Source organism: Benincasa hispida, chromosome 6 (genome assembly GCF_009727055.1).
Source record: "Benincasa hispida cultivar B227 chromosome 6, ASM972705v1, whole genome shotgun sequence".
Classification (NCBI taxonomy): Eukaryota; Viridiplantae; Streptophyta; class Magnoliopsida; order Cucurbitales; family Cucurbitaceae; genus Benincasa; species Benincasa hispida.
This window is the reverse complement of record NC_052354.1, coordinates 54,689,367-54,706,629: the sequence shown is the minus strand read 5'-3', so window position 1 is coordinate 54,706,629 and position 17,263 is coordinate 54,689,367. Positions and strand designations below refer to the sequence as shown.

General features: G+C 34.6%; 1 protein-coding gene across 1 annotated transcript; it reads right to left on the bottom strand.

Annotated features, from left to right (window-relative positions):
• Positions 1–1,113: 1,113 nt before the first annotated feature.
• LOC120080292 lies at positions 1,114–4,497 on the bottom strand. The gene is made up of 2 exons (XM_039034924.1): positions 3,644–4,497; positions 1,114–2,010 (listed from the first exon to the last, which is right to left on the bottom strand). Exons 1-2 carry the CDS (start codon positions 4,247–4,249, stop codon positions 1,648–1,650), a joined length of 969 nt encoding a protein of 322 aa, XP_038890852.1. The 5' UTR covers positions 4,250–4,497; the 3' UTR covers positions 1,114–1,647.
• Between the last annotated feature and the right edge of the window lie 12,766 nt (positions 4,498–17,263).

Below are 17,263 nucleotides of genomic sequence, written 5' to 3'. Positions count from 1 at the left end.
CCATTAAGCATACTGGAGGAGAATCAATATCCATCTTATATTTCACTCTCATTATAATCTTGAACTCTGTCGAACTAACTTGCATGATATCATATACAAGATTTACCAGCTCATTATACTCCAATGTACTTGGAACTAGCAAACCCTTCAAACGGCCTCCAGTATAGCATTTTTCTGTGTCGTCCCATATACCACCATAACGTAAGCATATATACTTATCCATCCTTCAAGAAAAACAATACATAAAGCGAGCATTTAGGAAAATAGGTAACTGTTAAATACTCGCTACTCGATTGTCGTCACTCGATACTCGGTATTCTCAACTCGATGCTTACTTTTTCATAGCTATCTCCCCTCATCCTCGCTCCACTGAGAGTTACTTGCATGTATTAATGCACACTCACAAACTCACACTCACTCGTTTCCTTTGCTACATTTGTATGTCTCACACATCGTCAAAAAAGTTTTAAAAAAAAATGAGCAGGAAAAAACTCATTTACTTATTTGAGGTGTGAGACAATATAGTGAAATGATCTCAATGCCTTTATAACTTAATCTCCATTAAGACAAACAGGTTTTGTGAAGTGGGTTTTTTGAAAGGAAAGTGATCCCAATTTTTTCTTTTGTGTTTCAATTCTGTTTGTTCTTAGTTAATAAAAAAAATACTTCACATTTCAAGAAATTGATTTGCAAGAATCATGTATATTGTCAGAAAATTCTCCAATTTGTGTATGTTCATACATGAGCATTAACTACAAAGCAGGTTCCGACGACATAATAATTCAAAATAATCGAGTATAAAGCAATCGAACATCGAGTATGACGAGGATATGATCGAGTATACACATATCGATTGCAGCCGTATCAAATGACCATGAAGCTGGGTATCGAGTGACCGTGCATCGAGGAACGTGTGACGAGCCATCGAATATCGAGTTAATAAATTGGCAAGCACGAAGGATACATCTCAGAGGCGAATCGGTAAAATTACATGCTTATGACGTAAACAGAAGGTCACTTTCCATTACTTTCTCTACAGGTGGCCATTTTTTATTTGGATCTCTCAAATGAGACCATCCATACAAAAAAAAAAAAAAAAAAAAATCCAACAAGTTACTACTTGAATGAATGGTTACCATAGGAATCTGACAGTGAGTTCAGAACCACAGAAGGAATTGCTCTGCTGAACAAAATACAACCGCAGGTTGCCTTTTCAAGTGGTTTCCAATTATCAAATGTTGTAAGATAAGTTTTGAATCTAGTGAGAAAATGGATGTTATCATCTACAACAAGATTAACTAGCAACAAACTGAAGAATGCCACAATTAAAATGTCAGGCACCAGAAACCTCCAACGTGAATGGTGAAAGAAAAATTGATACGTTTTGATTCATCAAACCCGACCATCACTTGAAAATGCAAGGCCCAACGGCAGCTTCTTCTGCATACAAAAACTCGATTCATATATGTTGAAATACCTGCTACATGCTTTATCTTAGCAGTCGAGATGAAAATGGCTCTTTTGCAAGACGATTGTCATACTGTGTTTGATTATAAGACGAGAAGGCAAAAGATGTCTCAAATTTTCTTCGAGAAACGATCTTGAGTGTAGGTTCATTGTTCTCTGAGTATGCTTTGTAAAAGAATTTCAACCAGTCTTTGTGCAATGTGCATCTGTACCATGTTGAGTGCAACGATGATATCCTACAGAATGAAGGAATTCTCTTATCTCCCTTGAACTACTATTACTGGCTTTTAGCAGCTTTTCATCTTCCTCATAGATGAGATATGGGGCTTCAGTGCCCTTCCTAGACAAGATCTTCTTTGCCCCTTTTAGCACATGATATTCCCATCCCTGAACGTCAATTTTTATTAGAAGCACTCGTTCCGAATCCGGGATTACTTCATCTAGCGGAATTGACTTCACTTGAACTGCTATTTCTTCATTGGATTTGAACGCCAACTTTGCACCAGTTGCTGAAACTGCACTATTGTCAAGCCGACCGACCAACTGGGTAACGAGCAAAAGTCAGTGACCATATCATGCATCTCAAGTGTTGGAAAGAAGCTTACCAAGAAAAGAACCAGATCAGGAAGGCTAAGTGTCCCCCTTTCATTAGAAAAGCAAAGAAATGAAGAGTTACTTAAAGAAATTTTGAAGATTACACATATGACCAACGACATGACATTGAACTGTAAGAAACCAATCAACTTTCACTATGCTACTGGTAAAACCAAGTTTAGATGATGTTTTTCTGTTATCTTGTTAGGTTACCTCCTCCAAAAACAATAAAGAACACTAAATGATAGAAATATATATTGCAATATCAATAAAGAAACTACAATTTCATAGCCTTTCGAGAGGTCTACACTCTCCAAAATTCTAACAATGGACCCTAACACACTATATTTACAACTAATGCACCCTAGCTAATGACCCCTACAAGTATAAGAACAGCTAACCCACAAGTCAACTAAGAATACATCACTGTATACATCACTGCATTTGGTATCATGAAACACGTAAAGATATCTGTAGTAAATTCATAAAACTTGTGAGATCTAAGATCCATAGTGGATAATCATCTCAAAGATAGAATCACACCCCTGAATTTCTTTTACACTATAAACTTTCCCATCATTCCAAAGTAGTTAAGAAGAAATCTTTGTTCAAGAACATCTAAAAGGATTTTTAAGGCACCATGACATGCAATCAGTTCATAATATGAATCCATTAGAGATATTATAAGAATACTGGAAGGGAAAATTGTCGTCAGCAAGAAGGTTGGCTGGTGAAAGGAGGAAATAAATAGTGTGTTTAACCGATTTTGGGGATGAAAAATTTGGACATTAATTTTAGGAGATTTCGAATCTGTTGAGATATTCTTATATAAACAACACTATTTCCTGTTACTTTCCATTTCAATTTCAGCTTCGTAACACAATCATATGGAAATGACTTGGCCCTTGATGAGGTTCCATCTTTCTTTTGAGCTTTGGTATCAAAGTATCATCTATTTAGTTGGAAACCTTAACTAGTAATTTTTTTTGTTTGTTTGTTTTTTTTTGTACTCCCTTATATTCTTACATTTTTTTTAATGAAAGTTGTTAGATTCTTACATCATCTACATAATTTGATAGACTAACCAATTTTCTTATCCACAATATAAACAAGTTTTATTACACTAAGAATACTGAATGGAGTATTCTTAGTGTAATTTAACTTGCATATACTTCAGAAGTTTATTTTCTATATATGTAGCTCCCGAAAAGGAAATAGTTTAATTGCGATATTTGGAGAACACACGAAGGTAATGTTTCATGGAAAATTGTCAAAAATAATCCTCAAATATTTTCAATCTTTGACAACCAGCACCATCTTGGACAACTTGTTGAAATAGTTATTCTAGGTCCTTTCTGGCTGAGAAGAAATCAAATTTTATACGAATCTTCCAGGAAGGGCCGATAAAAACTATTATAACGCATTGTGGGGTGCTAGCCGTGAAAGATGGGAACTCATGGTGGTTACTTCTGATCATTTCCAAGTTGCGAGATCTAATCAAATCTAATCACAAATGAGACTGCAAGTTCAGCAACAAGAACCATACAACTTGTAAAGTTTGATTTTATGAAGCAGATAATACCTTATGAACAGTGATGTTCCCAAGCCTATCAGATGCAGCAGCCTCAAACACATTCACCAATTCCCCAACCCTATTCAAGTAAATTCCATCACAAATTCTCTGCAAATTTTCAAAAACCGGCTCAAATGCCAAAACACGGAAACCCATCGCAGCAGCAGCGAAACTCGCCATTCCCACATTAGCACCCACATCAACAACAAACCCATCACTGGAATCGCCCTTCATCTTCTCCAAAACCTCCTGAATCGTCACTGAAATGTCTGGCTTCCGAAAGGGTTTTCCCTTCAGCATCCGAACAATGTTTTTGTGGGGTTTATCAGGCAAATTTCCCAAATCTGCAATCGAAAACAGAAACGGGTACCGAACTCCTTCCACAACGTTGGCAATCACAGGATATGATTGAGGGCATTTGAAGCAATCGAAGGGGGATATTGTTCGAAATGGAAAATGGGGTTTGATTTTGAAACTGGGAGTGGATTGTTCTGAAGAGGTCGAGTTATTGAAGAGGAAAAAGAAGATGATGAGGATGGAGAAAGACAAGAGAAAGAAGAGAGAAATGGGGGAAAGTAATTTGTGGGTTTTGTCTCTTTTCCAGGCATTTGCCATGTAAATGTAAGATCAAACTAAAATTTCGAAGGAGATTGAAGATTTGAAGTAAAGTGAAACCAAGAATTCCCAGATAGCTAAGGTATAGATCTGTGACGAAACAGAGTTTGAGGAGAAAGAGAGAAGTTCTATTAAAGTTGAAGATTCATCTAAAAAGAGAAACTAAATTGATATTGTCAAGTATACCTTTTTATTACTACTACCATTGGTTTTTGCTAAGTAAAGCTTTGTAATTATGTTATCTCAAAAAAAGAAAAAAAAAGTTTTGTAATTATTATTATTGTTATTATTATTATCATTATTATTTTTGAGAAAAAGGTTTTGTAATTATGGATGGTGGTTGATGTACCTGCTTTTGTTGAGTTTTGTAATTTATTTATGTTATCTTGAATTGAAGTTTCAAGCAATTAATTATAACTTGCTAATTTGAGCTTGGTTTTAGTTTGTATTAATTGGTTAAATTATAAATGTAATATCAGAATGTTCAACTTGTGTCTGTTTGACATTGTCAAAAAAATAAAAAATAAAAATAAAACTGTTTTCAAATATAGAAAAATGAACCAAAATATTTACAAATAATAGCAAAATATCATAATCTATATATGATAGACCGCGATAGACTATTATATGCGTCTATCATGACACAAATAGATATAGATAATAGTCTATCACTGTCTATTGTAGAATATCATAGGTAGACTGTGATATTTTGTTATTAGTTGTAAATATTTTTAGCAGTTTTGTCATTTAAAATAATTTTCTAAAAAAATCTGTATTTTATGCCAAAATGAGCATAGCTCAAATGGCATAAAAATTGTTCTATTGATCTTAATATCAAATATTTGATTCTTATACTCCACATCATAAAAAAGAAGAAAAAAAAAGGTGATAAGGTGATGGGAGAAGGGAAGAAAACTACTCCTCCAAAGTATTTCATACTAGAGAGTGTGTCAGGACATTTAGCCTCATTAATTAAGAGACTTCAAAGAGATTTATCGCCTTGTCATTCAAAAGCTTTACAACTTACAAACAATTAGATTCAATCATAAGATTTGTAATATGAATCGAGGAAGTACTCTCCATATCAATGCAAATAGCAACTGCTTCTAGAACCTTCACCTCACAACATCTAAGAATATACATAAGAGACCAATAAGGCGAACACAACCCAGATGGTCTCCAAGCTGCCAGACTTATCCTAAGGCACAAAGCAGCGTCGGTATTTAGTTTCCAATAAGATATCTCAAGAGGATGCAATCCAGCTAAAGTGAATGCATTTAACTTTTGATCATGTGTCCAGTAGATCTTTAAACTTTGTCATATAGATTATCTTACAATTTTCTATTTAATAGAATCTTAAAATTTTTATTGGTCAAAATACAATTTTGGTCCCAATACTTGAAATTTGATTAATTTTAGTCCTTGTACTTTCAATTATCTAATTTTAATATCTATACTTTCAATAAAAAAAATTAAAAATCAACAATAAAATAGCATTGGGACTAGAATTAAGATTTGTTCAAAGTACAGTGACTAAAATTGAACAAATAAAAGTTCAAGAAATAAAGTTAAATAATTTTCAAAGTGGAGTAGATCTATATGTATGTATCTGAAATTTCTAAGGCTAACAAGAAGAATGACACATTTAACTTTTAATTTGGAAAAATAACAAACTAACTTTTCTTTTGTAAAAATGGCAAAATGAATTAAAATAATAAAAAAAATTAAAATTATAAATGTCGAAAGTACCTCAAGCATGCAAATGAGATATTACAAACCCTCGTTAAGAAAAATTATTAATGATACATTAATTAAAACCAATCAAAATTAACAACCTACCTTTTGAATGGGTTGAGAAACATGAAACTCCTTATTCATATTCTCCAAAAGTAAAAACCATTTTTGTATCAGCCACTTCTAACCTTGAACGGCATGAACAATAGTTGTACTGGGTGACAACAATCACGATCGACAACGTTGGCGTTCTAAAGACAATCAACGGATGTTGACGAAAGGGGGCAAGCCTCCGGAGGCTGGTTACAACAAGCAACATCAATCAATAAAATATGGGAGGGAGAGTGTGGGGAAATGGTGCACAACTTATCCACAATGGCTGGCGGTTGGCGGTATGCGATGGTTGACAACAAGCGGCGGTCGTTGGCGGGTAGCAGCTAGTAGTAGTTGGTTGTTGGTTAGAGTTTATGGATCTTACAGGAAGAAGGAAAAGATGGAGTTTGCATTCAAGGTAGTTCTCGCAAAGGAGAAAGTAATGGGAGGGGAGCATGCAACGCTTTTAGGCTAAAAATAACTTTCTTTCCCTTTTTTCAACTCACATAAATACATACATACACATCAATTCTTATTTAAATTTGACTTTTACTTTGACTTTGACTTCTTATCTTTTTTTAATTCAAATCTTTCAATCAATTTCTCGAACCAGATCAAATAAAATGAAATTACAAAGTTAAATTAAGAAAGTAGTATAATATGAGATTTAGAAACTCAAATCAACATTTGAACGTTGAACATCTCTTTAAATACAAATTTGAAGAGTTTTCAAAATAATAACTAAATACAAAACTTCAGGTTTCAAACAAAATAATAATAAATATATTGATAAAGCTAAATTTAAAAATAAGAAGAATAGGTGAGAAACACAATAAATATATCCTTCTTCTTGTTTAAAACGAAATTTTATTGAAAATAATTTTAAAAACAATTTATAAATTGTTTACAAGAAAATTATAATAAAGATATGGATAAAAAACAATCTTACAATCATATTATTCAGTTAGAATTAATAGAAATGAGATTTATGAAAAGTAATATAATATGAGATTTCAAAATTCATATCAAAATTTGAAGATAGAAAATTCTTTAGATATGAATTTGGAGGATTTTCAAACTAAAACCCAAAATTCATGCCAAAATATTCGCATGCAGAGAGAAAATTCATCCGCGCTGAATATCTGAAAGCAAACTAAAATAACCAGAATTATGTATTTGATGAATTAATTACAGTATAATTAACGAAATTGTTGGATTAATTAAAGTGAAATTAAAGAAGTTGTTAAGGAAATTTCTAAAAGCAAGCAAGTAGCTTCTTTAATGCATCCTTGCTATTAAAAATAAAGCCTTCCTTTATGGTAAAAGTTTGCAGAACAATATCATGCATGTTGTTGGAGGTTTTAGATGAGGAACCCAATATGTAGTGTAATTGAAGGATTTGGTTGACAGGATGGAATATTGTCAACTATAAAATAAACATTATTATAAGAGGATTCTGAAACAAAGGATAACAACCATGATACATTTTTATCCTCCACGATCCTAATAACATTAGGATTGCTACAACCATCACAATACATTGTTAACCAAGAAATAATATGTTCAGAAGTTAGAAAAACCTTAGATTGGATCAAATCGACAAAATGGTTAAAAGGTGTGTTTGAAGCAACATAAATTTCAAATAAATCAAAAGTAATGAAAAACATATTCGAATAACTAATTACAGTCCAATTAATAAAGATATCGGATTAATCACAGTATAATTAAAAAGGATGATGGGGGCATTTTTAGGATTTCTGAAAATTGGACTCTGGGGAGGGGGGGATGAACCTAACCGGGGAGTAGTGATGGAGGATGGGATTTGTCATCTGAGTAGATGGAAACCGCCTATGATGGGGTGGTGAAGATTAATATGTCAACGCCTGTTGGTGAAAATTGGGTTTTAAAAAGAAAAATGGTTTTTGAGAATCCTACATCGGTTAAGTTGAAAAGTGAAGTTTCCTTCATATACTCCCATTTTTTACCTTAGGTTTCGGCCTGAAAGGGTACCCATATTTTAGAGGGAGTGAGGAGACCCACCAATGTGGGTACAATGAAAATCCCACACGCGTCATTGTCCGATCGGGCGAAGAGAGGCAAGGGTGTAATTATTTTTTGAAAAATTATTATTATTAATTATTTTTATTTGATTTTATTATTATTTTTTCAACACTCCACATGTCGCAATGAATGCCAAGTTTTCAGCGCACACGTTTAGTTGTTCCACATAATTTGCAACTCTACAAGTAAAAGGTGCAAGCCTTCAGCCTCTCCAACCATTTCATTCATTCAAATTACTCTCTACTCTCTCTCTCAACCCTCTTTTTCCAGTTTAAATTTTTTCAATCATTTTTTTAGCAGATCAGTCTGAATGGTGTGAGTTTTCCGGTCGATGACGGTGAATTTTCGATCGTGACCTTTTTTGGGGCTATTTTATCCTAGAGACGACGTGGCAATACCATTGGTCTGCTTGCACACCTGGCCAGAGCCACGAAACGTCTTAAAGAGAGTGAGATCTGTGACTCAGTCCGTAACGAGTTTTTGTTTTGTAGGTTCTACATTTTTACAACCATCGGTTCCTGATTGTTCACTGTCGAGTTTAACCATCGGAGGGTGGTCGGTTCCAACATTTTTAAGATGATCCGTTCTGCCAATTCTGTAATGGCCCTCACAAGTAACAACGACATTGTGACATCCGATCTCAACTGTCCATTCCGGTTCAAAGGAGCAAACTTCAAACGATGGAAGTAGAAAATGTTGTTCTTCCTTACTGTCAAGAAAGTTGCCGACGCTTGTACCACGGATAAGCCAACTGTCCCAATAGAGGATCCAACTGAAAAACAAATAAAAGAAGCTGCTGATTGAGAAAAGAGATTTTTTTTATATAAAATTTTATATTAAATGGTTTGACTGATGATCTTTATGACTACTACAGCATGATGAAGACGACAAAGGAAGTTTGGGATGCCCTGGAAAAGAAATACAACACTGAGGAGGCTGGGTCGAAAAAATATGTTGTCAGTCGTTACCTAAAGTTCCAGATGACGGATGACAAATCTATGGAGGCCCAGTCACATGAACTGCAGAACATAGCCTATGAAATAATAACTGAAGGTATGCCTCTAGACGAACAATTCTAAGTTGTTGTTATTATTGACAAATTGCCCCATTTGTGGAAAGATTTCAATAACACCTTGAGGTATAAAACAAAGGAGTTTTCCTTGGAGAGTCTTATCACCTGGATAAGGATTGAGGAGGAAGCTTGAAAGTAGGATAAGAAGGAGGAGGTAAACATCGTACTTGGGAGATTCGCCTCTGCCGTGATAAAGTCTGACCAAAAGTCCAAAAAGCCAAAAAGGAAAGGTCAGAACTGTGGTTCCAGAAACCAGAACCAACAGAAGAAGTAGAAACCCCCCATCGGGAGAAACAATACAGTTCCTTTCTTTTAACTTGTTGAAATATAAAGAACACATGCAATAGCAGAAGCGAAGATCGATAACGTTCTAATTACATAGAAACAAGAATAAGCATGCATAAAGGGTTAGAAATTATAACCTTCGTAGAATCCACCACAATCTTCCTCTCCCAAGCTCGATCGACACCACTAATGATAAATCCTCAGTTGTGGGACTGTTTTGTTAGTGAACTAAAGGGAATTTCACTCTAGTAAAGTGGAGAGTAAAGAGATTTTAGTGGAAGAGTAAAGTCAAAGTCAAAGAAGCCTTAGTTCTTACAAATATAAAAAACCAAACTATTTATAGATAAAATTACATGAAAAATCCTATCTTGCATGTCTTCCATTTCAAACTCCACTAGCATGTAATTTTTAGGTGTTAAGCTTCGGAAGTGACACTTCAAAGTCCACTTAATCAGTGGGAAAATCCAACAGTTGGATTTTTCTACTAACTAATTTAAAATAAATAAATCAATTTTTATGAAAAAACATTTTCATAATTTCAAAAAAAAATTTAATATCAGATATTAAATTGTTTTTGAAACCTAACTTTGATTAATCATATTAATCTAGTTTAAAAAACACTTCCATGTCAATGTTCAAGAATACTCTAAAAAATAATTAATTATTTAATTGTAAATTATATCTCATATAAAATACAACTTTTCCTAAAGCCCAAATTTGAACATTTCAAATTCTTACTTCACCTAGTTCTTCAATTTTGTCTGTAGTGATCTATCAAGGAGACCCGAAGGACCTAAAGATCATGAGCTCCAACGATCCGAGACTAACCGGTCAAACTCTTTAACCTAGTTAATCAACATTCATTAACTAACAAGACTGTCCACTATAACCTGCAGTTGCACTCCCCTCACTGTAGATATATTATGTGTCCATTTGATATAACTATTATCGATAAGTTGATCCTTCACAGGTTGTTCATAAGCTCAGTTAGGTCAATTACCGTTTTACCCTTGAGTTACATCTTTTCTACTTAAGTTCCACTATCCCTCTAATGAACAATTAACTTAGAATCTTAATCACTAAATCCATTCTCTCTCAGATCAACAAGAGGATGGGAACCTTTGTTCAAGACCTGGGATCAACCCTTAATGGAACAACCTTTCCACTATCCCCAAAAAGGATAGGAGAGAATTCCATCTTGCAAATTCTATGTCTCCCCGTTCTTATCCTTAAAATAGAATGCATATTGAGCAACGCTGTTAAGCTTACCCTCACCTATACAGATCAAGGGACAATCCCGAATAAACAGGAGTTCATAGACAGCTAAGGATTCGGATGAAGTTATCTAGGTCATCAAGAAGTGAAATTAATCAGTGTTAACCATAAACAGTGTTAATACATAGCAATGATTATTTCGTGGTTAGTCTTACACAATCTCATCAGGTAGAACACCCTCGCTTGCATGTCTCTACATAAACAAACTGATCACACCATTTATGACACTTTACAACATTTGTAACAATCATAAAGCAGGCCGTATTCAATAGTATCTCCAGAAATAGGTACCCAACCTAATCCAAGTACTATAGACGGTTTAGGCTATTTTACTCAAACTTGATCTAGTTTATGTCTTCACATAAAGTCCAAGTATTCATTACAATAGCCAAGGGTTCGAAGTTTATTGGATTTAGAGTTATTAAAAAGTCAACAACATTTGTCAAAATAAACTTCATATATGTTTACTGTTTACAAAACTACAAGTTTTAAGACATACAACCCAACAAACTCCCACTTGGACTAAAACTCCTAGTGGGTTATAATAAAGTTAAGTGCTGTGAGAGAAAACTAAATACAATAAACTAGGGCATCACATACCCACAATTTCTCCCACTTGACCTACTTATTCTACCCATGGTTCTAAACTCTTCAGGTGACTCTCGAAAATCTTAGCCGGGAGGGCCTTTGTAAACAGATCAGCAATATTGTCCTTAGACGCTATTTGTCTCATAATAACGTCTCCTTTTAGCACGATCTCTCTGATAAGATGATATTTGCGGTCAATATGTTTTTCGTGCTTATGGCTACTAGGTTCTTTGGAGTTCACTACTGCCCCACCGCTATCGCAATGCAAAGTGATTGGCAGACGTATATCTAGAACAACTTCCAGATCATTTAGGAACTTTCTAAGCCATACTGCTTCCTTGGCTGCTTCACATTCAACAAAATATTCTATTTCCATTGTGGAGTCTGCAATGCAGCTTTGCTTAATACTTTTCCATACTACTGCGCCTCCATTTTGAGTGAACACCAATCCCGAAGTAGATCTCCTGGAGTTTATATCGATCTAAAATCGAAGTTAGTATATCCTGTAAGGAAAAAATCCTTATTTCCATATACGAGTACTTAGTTCCTCGTTCTTCTAAGATACTTGAGGATATTCTTAACAACAGTCCAATGTTCATAACCAGGACTGGACTGATATCTACTGACAATCCCTACTGCAAAGCATTTGTTTGGACGAGTACATAGCATTGCATACATCAGACTTCCAACTGCTGATGCATGGAAAACCCATCTCATATCCTTAACTTCTTGAGATGTCTTAGGACATTGTTCCTTTGATAAATGTATTCCATTCCTAAAAGGTAAAAGACCTCTTTTGGAATCCTGCATCTTAAACCTAGACAACACCTTGTCTGTATAAAATGTTTGAGACATGGCTAGCGTTCTGTTTTTTTTTTTTTTCGAATTATTTGAACCCCAAGAACATATTGCGTCTCTTCTAGATCTTTTATCTGAAATTGGGTTGCTAGCCTATTTTAATGTCAATTAGTTATCCTACATTATTCCCAATAAGTAGGATATCATCTACATACAAAACTAGAAATGCTACAGTGGAGTTGATGATCTTTTTGTATACACACAGTTTATCAACGTTCTGTTCAAAGCTATAAGATTTGACCGCAATATCAAATCTTATATTCCAGGATCTGGATGCCTATTTCAATCCATAAATAGATCTCTTCAGTTTGCAAACTTTTTGCTCCCGACCCTGTTCAATGAACCCTTCTAGTTAGACCATATAAATACTCTCTTCAAGATCTCCATTCAGAAAAGTAGTCTTGATATCCATTTGCCAATTTTCAGAATTATAAAAAGTGGCAATGGACAAGAGTATCCTAGCTGATTTGATTATAGCAACAGGTGAGAAGATTTCTTCATAGTCCACCCCCTCAACCTGGGTATAACCCTTTGCTACTAACCGGGCTTTATAAGTCTGTACCTTCCCGGTATGGTCTCTTTTACGCTTGTAGATCCATTTACAACTTATAGGTCTTACCTCATCAGGTTTATCTGCAAGTTCTTAGATTGAATTAAAGTACATAGACTCTATTTCAAGGTCCATGGCTTTGATCCACTGATCTCGATCAACATCATCCATTGCCTATTTATATGTTAATGGATCCTCTAAGCCATCATCAGGTATGTTGACTTCAGTTTCAGTTAAACACATTTAGCGGTCAGGCTATCTCACAACCCTCTAACTACGTCGAGGCTCTCTCAACTCTTAAATAGAATGTGATGGAACAGACATCCTTAATCTATCTACAACTCTTATTGATAAGCAAGGCTGACCAATAAGTTTTGTTGATTCATCTGTACTATTATTTGAAATCTCTTCCAATACTAGTTTACTGCGGGGTTTATGATCTCGAATGTGGTCTTCATCTAGGAATGTAGCATTTATCGATACAATTACCTTATCGGATCATAAAATTGACCACCTATTATTCCTTTAGGGTAACCTACAAACAAACATAATTTTGATCGATGTTTAAATTTCTTAGAATTTTACACCAACACGTGCAGAAGTGGAGTGTGCTCCTTATGACTACTTCTTCCTGTAATAAAATACATAAAGTAGTTCTTGATTAAAACATCCCAGAGAAGAAATTTTCTTTCCTCATTCCTTTCAATCTTTCCTCCTCCCTCTCATTTCAAAATCACCAGAGCCCATACCTCTTAGATTCTCATCAGAGAATACTGAAGCCATTCTTGTGGTGGTGCCCAATTGGTCATACAATTTATACGAGGTTTTCACAGAGAATTGAAGTACGTCTTCAAAGGTAAGGGTTTTTGAAACCCAAATTTATTTTTCTACATTTTCACTTTTTGCATGTTGTATTATTTTGAAATTAAATGCATAATTGTGAATGTTTCTCTGTAAATAGAATTCTATAAAAATAGGGTTTGAGATGATCCATTACTTCCACTCAATGACCCTTCATTGGGATCCTTCAATTGATATAAGAACTTTTAGGATTTGATCCCAAATTCCATTTTTTTATGAATTAATTTTACAGTTTTGGTAGATTTTAGAATATGCATTCTAGGATTATTTCATGTGATGAATTAATGTTGAATGTGGTATTGCATTGATGGATGTTTTCGAGTTTGGACATTAGTTTTATGGCTCTCTTTATGAATTTCGTTTTGTAAAGGCCCATGTTTTGGGAATTTTTTTCTACTATCGAGTCTGTAATTATTTGTTGAGTCGTTTGTGATGGTTCCTGTCCGAAATCTGGAGAAATCGAGGCAGAAAACAGTGGTTTTCGAAGAAGATCGAAGCAGTACAGTGGGCGACTGTGTTGTAGCATCGTAACGTTATGCCCTAGCGTCGCGATGCTACGATGCGGTAGACAGAAGGAAATTTTCGTAGCATCGTAACGCTGGGCACAACGTTGCGACGCTTCGAGAGGGAAGTTTCACACGGTTCAACTCCGGTTCACGTGTGGTTCATGGTCTGTCGGTCCGATTCAGTTCGTGGGTTTTCCGGTTCGAGTGTTTTGGGCTCATCTGGACCGATTCTGTGCGGTTCGAACGGTTTAAAGCCCAGTTCACCTATTTCAAACCGGATTTTTTTTTTGTAATAGTTAGCTTTTAAATTGCAAATTAGATGTCCAATCCCGGTCCATCAATTTCTATTTTAATATACATGTGATGTATGTTTTATTCTAATATATATATATGTATATATATATGTCATATTGTATGTCATATAGAATCAAAATCCACCATAGGTTATACATTTATTTTCATGCATCATTTATATTATAAGTGTTATAATATATGTTTATGCATGATTTAATTAATATAACATGCCCATGAATCATATAGTATAAATGTTATAATATATGCATGCATGGATTAATAGCATATTTATGCATAATTTATATTATAGTTGTTATAATATATGGTTTAATGTATGTATGGTTGTATGCTATTGTATGTTTTATTACTTTATTATATAAATGTTATATGTGTTCGTAATGAAATAAAATTGCATGACGCATGACACTACTTTAGGTTAATTTATAAATGTTATAATTTACTAAAGAATGTCAAAACATGCAATATATAGTTTTAATTGTTTCATTTCTTTATAATTTTTATAACTAAATGAAATTAGAATTAAAATCAATAATTCATATTGCATGCAAACCTTAATTTTTTAAAACATGATTGAGATAGACTTAAGGTCACGTTTCTAATGAGATTAGAAATTTAAGTTTGGTCTTTTAATAGGTTTAATAGGATTAAATTGATCTTAATTAAAAGATTAAATATTATAACAAATGTATCTATAAGGGACCATTTGTCTAAGGCAAGTTCTGTCTAGACTGGGGTATTTAAGTTGACGAAAACGCAACATCCCTACTTGGGAACTTACCTGGAAAGGTGAATTAAATAAATTTATTACAAGCATACAAGTTTGATTAAAGTTTGTTAAAGAGTTTAATGAACCTTAATCAAAATTGTTTAACTATCCAAAGGTAAGTGTTGTTTTTGGGAAAATTAAACAAGTGTTGTTTTTGGGCAAATTAAACAATCACTTAGATAAAATCAGTAGCCGAATTTTCCTAAGTAATTAACCCTAGGTAAAACGCTCAGTGAGAGAAAAATGGGGTATATGATACTTTATTTCATCCTCTTCACGTTTCTCCTTAAAATTCACAGCGTGAGATTTATACAAGGCCTTGAGGCATCATAGATGTCCCCCTTTAGGTAGCATTTGTATAGATCAATATCAAGGTGGATGGAGAGAGTGTTCATAGTAAGTGGGAGCGAGACATGTGACAACATATCCCTCGGTCTCTCTTATTAGTTTGAAGTAAAATTTCATGCATGGCCTTGTGGCACCGTGGGTGTCCCCTTAAAGGATGACATTTTTGCATGACGTTTTATTCAAACTCAAGCAATGGATAGGGTTGCTTTAGCTTCATGTTCCAGTCGATTTTTCCCTACGGTTGGCTTATTGGGGCGAAAATTTAGGATCTAAAATGAGGGGTTACACTTAGAAGAATTGTTAAGCGAGTTTAACAAATTCTGAACCGAACAATGGTAACTAATAGTTATAGTAACAAGGTGTTGTTCTGTCTGTTAGTTGAGAATATCTCATTTCAGTGAAGGGGCACTTGATCACCCTACAGTAACTTTTGTTCTGACTCACTGAAATATCATTGCTAAAAATGATTGGTTGTCTTGTTGGTTTAATGCAAATAAACTAATAATGAATAATTTGTATGGTTTCAACATTTTTATTTTATTATGACTTCTGCTACCTTAAATCTTCTCGTCTTGACAAATTAACGGGCGAAAACTACACTTCATGGAAAAACACCATCAACACAATACTTATAATCGATGACCTTCGTTTTGTCCTGATGGAGGACTATCTTCCCATTCTAGCTCCAAATCCTACTTGAAATGTTCGAGAAGCATACGAGCGTTGGACACGGGCAAACAAAAAGACCCATGCATATATATTGGTGAGTTTTTCCAAAGTCTTGGCCAAGAAGCATGAGCCCATGCTCACAGCCCGTAAGATCATGGAGTCCTTGAGGGGAGTGTTCAGACAATCGTCCGCATAGCTCAGGCATAACGATCTCAAACACATCTTTAATGGTCCACTTCAACGTGGCGGAGATGAATGGGTCCGTCATCAATGAAGCCAACTAGGTTAGCTTCATTTTGGAATCTTTACCTGAAAGTTTCCTTCACTTTCGTAGCAATGCTGTTTTGAACAGAATTGGCTACAACCTAACAACCCTCCTTAATGAGCTACAGACCTTCCAGTCCTTAATGAAAAACAAGGAACAGAAGGGTGAGACATATGCTATTTAATCCTTTAAAAAGTTCCATAGAGGTTCGACTTCTGGGACAAAGTCTGTATCTTCTTCCTCCAACACCAAAGGGTAAAAAAAAAAAAAAAAAAAAGAAAGGTGGAAAGGAGAAAGCTAACCCACCAGCTATTTCTCAAAAGTGTAAGAAAGCCAAGGTTGTAAAGGGAATTTGTTTCATTACAACTAATAGGGACATTGGAAAAGGAACTGTCCCAAGTACTTGGCAGAAAAGAAGAAGCCCAAGCAAGGTAAATGTGATTTGATTGTTTTGGAAACATGTTTAGTGGAGAATGATGATTCTGCCAGAATTATAGATTATGACACCACTAACCACGTTTGTTCTTCATTTCAGGGAATTAGATCCTGGCAACAACTAGATGCTGGTGATATGACTATACGGGTTGGATCTAGGCATGTCATCTTGGTTGTGGCAGTGGGAGATCTCCAGTTGACTTTACAGAATAAATTCATTTTACTAGAAAATGTGTATGTAGTTCCTGGCATAAAAAAGGAACCTAATTTCTGTAAATTGTTTGTTTGAACAGTCTTATTGTATCAACTTCAATGTAAATAAAGTGTTTATTT

Excerpts from the sequence above, each read along its gene's own strand:
- LOC120080292 (XM_039034924.1), bottom strand. The coding sequence starts at position 4,249 with ATGGCAAATGCCTGGAAAAGAGACAAAACCCACAAATTACTTTCCCCC. Across the intron at positions 2,011-3,643 it reads GGAACATCACTGTTCATAAG|TTGGTCGGTCGGCTTGACAA; the intron begins GTATTATCTGCT and ends CTCGTTACCCAG.